The sequence below is a fragment of the Teleopsis dalmanni genome, chromosome 2 (assembly GCF_002237135.1).
Source record: "Teleopsis dalmanni isolate 2A chromosome 2, ASM223713v2, whole genome shotgun sequence".
Lineage (NCBI taxonomy): Eukaryota > Metazoa > Arthropoda > Insecta > Diptera > Diopsidae > Teleopsis > Teleopsis dalmanni.
This window is the reverse complement of record NC_051847.1, coordinates 142,037,569-142,048,189: the sequence shown is the minus strand read 5'-3', so window position 1 is coordinate 142,048,189 and position 10,621 is coordinate 142,037,569. Positions and strand designations below refer to the sequence as shown.

Below are 10,621 nucleotides of genomic sequence, written 5' to 3'. Positions count from 1 at the left end.
TTCTCACTTCTATATTATGCAACAAATTCGTTCCAATTTTATTTACAAGAGAACTTTTATCATCAAAATCATTTACAATTTTTTTGGTTATAAGATTGCACTTCATCCACTGTGCAAAAAAATTTCCATAATGCAGATGTTCTTCTTGAAATTTTATGATTGTTCGTTGTAATGGTTCAAACACAGTAGAATAACTCTTCACAAACTCCCAAATTTCATCGCATAATTCAAAATTCTCATCTAAAGATTTATTTTGTACAGACTCTACGTTGTCCAAAACTTCCTTGGCTGCATAAACTTTTTCTACCATATTATATGTCGATCCCCACCGTGTAGGACAATCGAGTTGTGGTAGAGTCAACTTTTTTAGTTCAAAAATTTCACGATAGCCGTTAGAATTTTTTTGATGAACTTGACTAAGTTTCTGCAATTCATCAAATAAGTTCTAATGTTCAAGTCCTTAGTAGCATCCAGTGCACAGAGCTGAGCAGTGTGAGCAGCACAACGGCAAATTTGAATGTCGCCCAACTGAATGTCAATTGTATCTTCGAAAAGTTCGATATTTTTTAAATATACATCATTTGCTTCCTCAGCCTCGACTTCTTCGTACAGCTCGTTGGCGATGCTACAGTGCGATAAAATCTTTGTCGTTTTGATCATGTTTGCACCATTATCTGATGTAATTGATACAACTTGATTGAGATTTACATTGTATTTGCTCAATAAGTTCACAATTTCCGTCGACAAATTACGAGATGAACTTGATGCCACTCCTTTCAGTTCCACCATTCCTAAAATGGTTGATATAATTTCGTTGTTTTTTATAAATTGTGCACTAACAGCAAATATATTGCGAGACAATCTTGTGGCACTGTCAATTTTTAAGGAAATCAATCGTTGCTTGAGCTCTTTTTTAATATGTTCTTTAATATTGCCAGCAACTAATTTCAAGACACTTTTACAGTTATTGCTGTTCAATACAAATTTTTTATTAAATTTTTCTTCTAAGCCACGACGAATAGGGTCAATAATCTTTCTCATATTTTCCGATTTAAGGACATTAAATGGAATACTGTCCTCAGTTACTAAGCCAATATACAGCGAAATAACTCTTTTTTGCTCATTTCGATTTTAATTGTTTGTTTTCGGAATGATTTTTTCACAACTATTGCACTAGTACTTGAGCTGGAATCTTCATTTTCATTTATATTTAACTGGTGCATATTTTTTAAATGCGTTCTTAAATTAAATATTCTGTCCCTCTTCAACGAATGTTTGCAAATTTTACAAACTGCTAAATCGCTATCACTAATTATTTTAAAATGTTGAAATGTTAATTAATATATATATATATATCTATCTATATATATATATATATATATCATATATATCAGAAATTTAATAATTAAAATAAACATAAGTTTAGGCATAATCTAATTACAAATAAAATTATATTAATTGCATACAAATTGTACGCACACATCATAATTGACAAAGAAATAATGCGTACACATTCCCTTAAAACAAAAACAAAAAAAGAAATCCATACACATTTGCTAATAGCAAAACACAAGCAACTAACGCATAAGCAAGCAAGTTGCATATATTCCAAATGCATAATAGTCAAAAATGTAAAATTGACTATTAGCAAGCAATCAAAATGAAACCAGTTTACGTTTTTTGCTGTTGCTAATGCATATTTTTATTTCATTTTCATATGCAATGCGTTAGCAATTATGCAAGCAATGCAATTAGCAACAGCAATTCAAACCCTGGTTGTGGTAATTTTTTTTTTTAATTTTAGTTGGATAATATGCCAAGTGAAGATGATGAATTTTTACAAGAAGAAACAAACTTCACCACAGAAGCATCATATTTAGCATCTAATAGCAATGACTATGAACCGTATGATGAGAGTCAAAGTAGTGATTATGGATTGGAACAAAATAGCGACATTATTAACAGAACTGTAAGCGAAACTGAATTGCAAATAACATCTGTACAAGTTATGCCCACTACGTTTAAGAAAAAAATAAGTAAAGAAAATAAATCGGAAACAGGAAGTACACAAAAGACACCAGCCAAACGCAAACAGGCACTGAAATCGTATCCAGCGCACATTTGTTGCCATTGTGGAAACATTTATAATGAGAAATCTAAATTGACAGCTCACATGAAATATCACAGAAAAGACAAACCACATGAATGCGAGTACGTTATTCATTGAAATTATTAATATAACATTCTAATTTCGTATTTTTTTTAGAATTTGTCACAAACGTTTTACTCACACACCACAATTGGCGCGCCATATGAACTCTCATACAGGCAATCGCCCTTTTAAATGCAAATATTGCAGTGCTGCTTTTACAGATCCCTCAACAAAAATTAAACATGAACGGTAGTAATTTATTAAATTATACAACATACGATTTACTGAAAATGTGTAAAAATTAATTTTATAATTCTTAATTTTTTCAGTATACACACTAATGAACGACCTTACAGTTGTACAATCTGCAATAAGAGCTTTGCCTACTCAAATGTCTTGAAAGTGCACATGATGATGCATAGTGGTGAAAAACCTTTCAGGTTGAAATAATTGACTATTATTTGGTTTTTTAATTAACAATTTCGTATAATTTTAGTTGCGAAACTTGTGGCAAAAAATTTGCTCAAGTTCATCACAAAAAAGCACATGAACGTACACACAAGAAGGGAATCCTTTTTATATGCCCCGATGATATGGATTGATGCAGATCATTGTGTAAGTTTTCTATGAACAGTCATCGCCTATGTATCAATTTCTATAAATTAGTTTATTTATTATTTTGCATGCTTCTAGCTCAGGTCACTTATTTATAGATAATAACAATGCCATACAAAACAAATCCCCATTAAAATTTTTAAATTTGATCGTACAATGGCGATTTAGTCTACAGCTAACCTCGAGTTAAAGAATTGTATTAATTTGCTCTCTAAACCCTGTTGCAGTCTATTTAATTTGAGTTATAGAAAATTCGAGTTATAGAAGTCGAGTTATGGAAGTTTCACTGTATATAAAATACAATGCCAACAAATACTTTGTCTTCAGAGAACACATGACATAACTTGAATATTTTAAATAAATTACGATTCAAAGTGTTATAAGCACTTCTCATTACACTAACTAATGTTCGTTTTTAGTTCCAAATTCAATTACAATCTGCTAGCGAAGAAACGCAAAAAATGCTGCTTATGCTTTTGCCGAATATTTTCTTTTGTTTTTTGTCTAGTAAAATTGCAAAAATTTTCTAGCATTATCACACAATTTACTATAGCTGCCTTCCTTCCTTTTTTTCTCGCAATTTTTCAGTTAAATTTCTGATAGCAGCTGTTCTATATAATGTGAGTGCATTTTTTAAAGTCCTCCTTCCGTAAGGAATCGAAAACTTTTAAAACAAATGTGGAGTGTGTTTAAACACTTTAGGTTCATTTCGTAAATTATCTTAAGCTTGTAGTGTGAACGGCATATTAGTATTACGAATTTTGGCTAAAAACGTTAGACATCTATACATAAGTTGTCCGTGCTTCTAGTGTGCAGAAATGAATGAGAAATATAGTTAAGTATAATTTCATAAGATATATGAATAATAAAAAAATTAGATTTGTGTGTCAAATAGAATAAAATACATAAATTTAATGAAAATTGCTAATTTGTTTTATTTTTAATTTCTTTTTGAAATAAAAATACGCTTTTTATAAACAAAAAAGTTTAAAAACACATATATGATATCTTCTATGTCTATACTATTGTACTGTCTTTAAATGTTCTTAATGTAATGAAATAATGATAGTGTGACTGTTTATAATTATTACTGTCTTTATAAGAATTAAAATTGACAAAAGATGCAGTATGTTTAATGATCTATATATAAATAATAAAGCATATATATTTTGAGTATCAATAACGTCGAATTTCGATGAAGGATTTCTAACCACCGTACCGAAAAACCATATTCTTCGACACTTCAATTATATAACAACAAAGATCTTAAAGGTCCTTCATCTAAAATACATCACTCATGTGCTGCAAAAACTGTTCTCATTAAATTAAGGTCTGGATATAACAACGTCTTAAAGAGTCACTCTTCACGCTTAAATAACTGCTGGCGATACAAATACGCACACTTCAACTTTATTGATTTACAGTTCCCTCTTATTAAATTAAAAAGATTGCTTTCTTTCTTCTACCATACCCCTGTTCACTCTTCTCATTCTATCAGAATCAAATTCAAAGTTGAGCATCCTTGCATGACTCTGCTTTCTAGGTCAATTTAAGTTACAACAACTAACTAGCCAGAAGTTAAAACTTTAATTCCTGTCTAGGAAATGCTGTTCGTTGTTAGCAAACAAATAATTGAGTATATATATAAGAAGTAATAATTTAGAACCCTGGACAATACTTTGGAACATTAAACCAAATCAAACTAAAATTTATATATGTTATAAAAAAAAATCATTTCCATACAAGTAAATACTCTCTAGTTTTATTCGAGATTTTTTTATAACACTCGAGATATATTTATAACACTCCAGATTTATTTATAACACTCGAGATTTATTTATAACACTAGATATTTTGCCAAACTAGCAACATTACAATGAAATTAATAGCTGTGATTTGATTCGACTGAAAAAATGTTAGATTATAGTACATTCACAGTGTCTTATTTAGGCTCTTGCTCATTTATTTTAATAACGAAACATTAACATTATAATGATCTCAATTATGCAGATAATAGAGCTTTTATAAACTTCACTTAATATATCACAAAAAAAATTAATTATATAATTTATATATTAAATCATCTATATACATTTTATTTTATTTTATATATGTATCAACTACATATTCAATTAATAAAAACACAGATTTTATTAAATATTTACTTCCTCAGTGCCTTTGTTTATAACTCAGCTTTTGTTAGTCTACATTTTACATATAAAAAATATGAGGCATTTCTAATTTTGATAATTTTCCTTGTGAGAAATTTATTTTTATTTTAATGGTTTTTCATCTTAAATGAGCTGATTTATTGGTAATGAGCACATTAAAGATTTTTGTGAGGTAAATTATCATGATTAGTGACTATAATGAGCAAAACCGTCTAATTGAAACACTGTGAATGTGCTATTACTCTAAGCGTATTCGATTTGACAATAAAATTTGACAGATCGAGAGTAAATCTAGATTAAATACAGATTCACCAATTGAAAACAACATAATGTTCTTTTGACATTTATGAATTCTGTACAGCTTTTTAGCTATTAATTGCAATTTTAGACCACAATACAATAGAATTATTCTATATAACTACAATAAAATAATTTTGTAGCACGTTCACACTGTCTCATTTAGGCGGCTTTGCCCATTATAACCACTAATGAGAATGATTTACCATACAAAAACTTTTCGTAAAAATAAGCTAATTATCAATAAACTAGCTAATTTAAGGCAGGAATGCAACCCTTAAAAATAAATTTCCCATAAGGGAAAAAGAAAATGGTGTATTTTTCATATATTTCATAAGTAAAATGTAACCAATGCACTGAGGAAGTAAATATTTAAGAACATTTTTGCTTTTATGTGTTGAATATGTAATTGATAAATAAAATGTATATATATGATTTAATATATCAGTTACATAGTTATATATTTCATTTTTTTATGTGATATATTCTTAAGTGAAGTTTATTAAAGCTCTACTATCTGCATAATTGAGCTCATTATAATGTGAATGTAATGAGCACTTGCTCATTCATTAATATAAATGAGCAAGTGCTAAAGAGAAACAGTATGAATGTACTATTATATTTTATATACGTCAATAGAAATGTATTAATGTTTAATACTAATATACTTTGTACTAGATATCATATAATATGATGTCATAAATTAATAATAACAATTCTTTCACGTCAAAGTGCATTAAACTATTCGTATTTAAATATTTATCTTTTAAATATTAGTATATCATTGATACGTGCTTTATTTAAGATTATAAAAAAATTTATGAATATACCATGTAATTTATATATATATGGATAAATAAATATATATGGCATAAATAAATATATGATACATATATTTATTTATGCCAAATTTTTTAATATATTTTTCAGTTACAAGTATACAGTCTAATGCAACACTGCGTTTTTAAAAACTATTGTGAATGGTCACTTAAAAAAGAACGCCAGATTGTTCAGAACAAAAGCAGCCACCTTGTTTCGTCAATCGTGTAAAATTTATTGAAAACAAATATTTGGAATTACAAATTGTGCACAACATATTGTAAAAATGAAATCAAACTTGACAGAGAAATGGATAGTCTGTCGAGTCTGTTTAAAACAACCAAAAGAGACGATGAACACTATTTTTGACACCAACGACAACAATGATTTAACACAAATGATACTTGAATGTGGCGGTGTACCAGTAAGTTTTTTGAATATTCAATTAGATATTTACAAACATATATTATATTTTCGTGCACAAATAATATAGATAAAAAAGTTTGATCATTATCCGGATAAGATATGTGGCAGATGTCTACGTTATTTACGTGTAGCATATAAATTCCGTGTAATGTGCCAACGTTCCCACAAACATTTAAGTCGTTTCATCGCGCCAGTTGTTGTGGAGCGGATACCAATCGACACAAATGATTTAATAGCTGAAGAGTCAGACGCAATGGAATTGAAAATGGAACCAGATGCTATAATCAATATAAAAGAAGAACAAAATGAACTTATAGATGAAGAAGATATTATGGATATGTATGAACCGCTTGAAATTGATAATGTCGAAGAGTTCGATGAAATAGACAATGTTGATGAATTTATTGATTGTGAAGAAATCAATGTGAGTGTTCATTGTTATTTACTTAAAAGATTTTTTTTTTTAAATACAATTTTTTTTTATTTTAATGTATAGATTGTTGAAGCTGTCATCACAGAAGAAACAGAGTACTTAGATGATATTGTAAAAGCAGAAACAGAAGGCGAGGGACAAATAGAATATGCGGGTAACACATCAGATGCAGATTATGTACCAAATGAAAAAGTTAAACCAGAAAAACGCGGTAGGAAACCAATCAATAGAAATGATGAAAATTCATTGAAGGCAAGCACCAGTCGAGGTGTACAAAAAACAAAGACCACTAAATCACCAAAAAGAGAACCAAAACGTAAATACAAATCAAAAGAATGTATACAATACATATGTGATATATGCGGTAATATATATCCTTCACAAGGACGACTTACAGAGCATATCAAATTGCATAAAGGAATAAAACCTCATGATTGCGAGTAAGTATACTAATATTCATTGAGATATCGATTGTACTGTAGAGATATCAGCGTTGTAGAAATCGCATAGAAAGCCATATTAGCAGATTGAATATATTTCAATGACTGTTGCAGCTGTGAAAAAATATTGCTTCATATCTGCTTTGTTCATTTTATGAGTAACGTAGATTAACACTGGTACGGTGTTACTTACTAGACAATTTTTTTCAATTCTATTATTTGAATTGTATAAGATTTTGACATAATTTGAATTAATTATTTGAATCCTAATTATTCAATTATGGGAGCTGTTGTACCATTGAACAGCTTTTTTGTACATTTGTACATTGTACATATATTTTGGTTACATTAAAACTTTGAAATAGTTTCAAGCCCTCAGAGGTTTATATCCAACGCAGATGATAACTACATTCAGTAAATGGATATGTAAATGGATTGATCGAACTTTGTGCAATTGTGAATGTTGTTGCGGTTCCTGTTTTGCGGTCATCATCTTTGCGGGGCGATCGACGACAACAGAATGGAGTGAAAGATCTTAGTGGTTTCTATATTCATTAACCTTACTCAATACTAAAACTAAAATGTAACCTATAATATTTTATTTTTATCTGTGGTAGTTGTTGAGGCTATCATATAGCGAGAGAATTTCCTAAAACTGTTAAGAAAAATTGTCAAAAATCAAATTAATGTTAAACACTATATAATCTCCACTAGCTATTGTTTGTATGCATGTAGATATAACACAGGTTAGGTTAATTAGGATAACCAATAGCTCCATCCGTATAGCATGAATGGTGCTATTAGTATCTAGCGGTACTAGATAGAACTAAACTAGATTTTGTAGTAGACATTTTTGCGAATTTAAGAAGTTTTTGAAGCTTTATGAACCAGAGTCACAAATCATTTTTAACAGATTTCTTTTAAAGCCTGTTTTTAAAATAAACCAATCATAGCGGTAATTGAACCGTCTATGCATAAGTTCTAGTACACACACCCTATTATCAGCACGATCTCGTTTACATATATAAAACAAAGAAAATTTTAGTAAATTTTTGATGATTATTTTTGTCATAAATGTTATTTTAATTATTTTCTGTATTTTTTTATAGAATTTGTGGACATGCATTTGCGCAAACCCAGCAATTGGCTAGGCATATGAATACACACACGGGAAATCGTCCGTATAAATGTAATTATTGTCCAGCAGCATTTGCGGATCTTTCAACAAGAAATAAACATCATCGGTAAGTTTACAATATTATGTTTGTTATTTTCATAAAATCAAATTTAAAACAGCAAAAGAGTAGAATCAGTCAGTTTTGTAAACTATTCAAGTCTTCTATTTCGAAACTAAATGAGAGGTACTTAGCTGTAAAGGTGTATAATGTAAAACCGTTGAGAGAGAGAGAGAAGTGATAAAGTGGTAGTTACGGAGATCTGCCTTAGAGTGATTGCTGATTTGTTAACATCTCTGTTAATTCACCATTTCATACTTTGTATTCCTACATAATATTTTTATAATATAAAATTATTTGTGTAAAAAAAACAACAACACTAGCATGTACATAATAAATATTTTGAATAATTATGTAGAAGCTATTTGAGCACTTTTACTTACTTAAGCACTTTTACTCTTTCTTAACTCGAGGTATTTTTAAAACCCCTCTTTACGCCTTGACTGGATTATTGTTTATCACTTCATCAGACTAAGCAATAATTGACCTCAGAGGGGGTCATACCTTCTTGAGGAGCCTGTAACCATTTTGAGATTTGATAACGCGGTGTTGGTAAGTCTGTCGTTTTCGCAAATAATTTCAGGGCTCTATTCTTTATGTATTTTTTGATGGGATCAATTTTAAGATGTTATATATAATTTTTTTTTAAAATATTTTGATAAAAATATGCATTCATGCATTTAATGAATGTAAATATATTTAATATATAATATAATAATAATATATAATATTATGTATAATATTTTTTATTTGAATATATACTGAACATATATATATTTAATATATTTATACTATTTTTATTTGAACTCTATTTAGTATACATACCAATGAGCGTCCATATGTCTGTGATGTATGTGGTAAAGCTTTTACCTATACGAATACGTTAAAATTCCATAAAATGATACATACAGGCGAAAAACCGTTTGTGTAAGTATAATTACTTTACTATATCTTTTTTTTAATATATTATTATTAATGATTTGTATTTGAAACAGTTGTGACATTTGCGGAAAAGGTTTCCAACAAAGCTATAAATTGCGCAATCACAAAGTAACGCATGCTAAGAAAGGTGTTAGCATAAAAATTGAGAAAATTGAAGTCGATGATTTGACAGGGTATCAAGAGGATAAGGAAGCTACAAGCCAACTTCTGGGAATATAATTTTTTTTAAATAAATAATTTAGTACAATGTTTCTTTATATATATATTCGGTATAGTGTATATCAGTTAGTTTAAGCTTATCTTTGCAATACATAGTCCATATTTCTAAAATAGGTTTAGTTGGAATAATGCATGAATTTATCTGTTTCGGTCGACGTTTTATCGCTGCTGGCTCAGATAAAATTCTGACAACAACAATACAATATATAAATTAAAGAACAATATATATATATGTAAATTGATTAATAATATATACATAAATTAAAGAATATATATATATATAAATTGATTAATAATATATACATAAATTAAAGAATAATATATATATATATAAATTAATGAATAATATATATATAAATATATATTATATGTATAAATTATTAAACAATATATGTATATATATATAAAAATATATATAAATTACTTAATCGCTTTAGTTATCATTCAAATGTATATTTTAAATTATATTTTAATTTGAAAAAGAAAAATTAACTGCTCTAATCAATATAAAACTAAAAGCCAGAAAACGTTTTCTGACAAATTATGTAAATTTTATCTAATATTGTTATCCTTCTTTTTTTTTTGATTTTTATAGTTATAAATCTTTGAAATGAAATCTAAACTTTCATAATTATAAGAATATTTATTAATGTATTTAATATATACAAGAAGAAGCTGAAAAGTTCAATTATTCTTATAGCGCTATATTGCTTTTCAATCTTTGTAATAAAATAGTTATTAACTAAAACCCAAAAACAATAAAAAATCACCAATAATTGATTAACTATTGTTTAATTATATGATCAATACTGTGTTGAGATTTAAATTACGTTCCTATAAATGCTTCAGTTGTTATCTTTTCAGAAATTCCA

At 28.1% G+C, this 10,621-nt stretch overlaps 2 protein-coding genes across 3 annotated transcripts; both read left to right on the top strand.

Moving 5' to 3' along the window:
• The first annotated feature begins 1,795 nt into the window (after positions 1-1,795).
• Positions 1,796-6,252, top strand: LOC119680668 (gastrula zinc finger protein XlCGF8.2DB). Of its 2 annotated transcripts, XM_038093598.1 has the most exons (5): positions 1,796-2,211; positions 2,267-2,401; positions 2,482-2,592; positions 2,649-2,767; positions 6,166-6,252. In XM_038093598.1, exons 1-4 carry the CDS (start codon positions 1,814-1,816, stop codon positions 2,752-2,754), a joined length of 750 nt encoding a protein of 249 aa, XP_037949526.1. In that variant the 5' UTR covers positions 1,796-1,813; the 3' UTR covers positions 2,755-2,767; positions 6,166-6,252. The 2 variants fall into 2 exon arrangements, with proteins under 2 accessions (XP_037949526.1, XP_037949525.1); XM_038093597.1 differs by lacking the exon at positions 6,166-6,252 and having other exon boundaries at positions 2,649-3,686.
• A 64-nt stretch (positions 6,253-6,316) lies between these two features.
• Positions 6,317-9,986, top strand: LOC119680667 (zinc finger protein 112). The gene is made up of 6 exons (XM_038093595.1): positions 6,317-6,478; positions 6,548-6,904; positions 6,977-7,353; positions 8,463-8,597; positions 9,405-9,515; positions 9,584-9,986. The coding sequence occupies exons 1-6, from the start codon at positions 6,341-6,343 to the stop codon at positions 9,747-9,749; spliced, it is 1,284 nt and encodes a 427-aa protein (XP_037949523.1). The 5' UTR covers positions 6,317-6,340; the 3' UTR covers positions 9,750-9,986.
• The last annotated feature ends 635 nt before the right edge of the window (positions 9,987-10,621 follow it).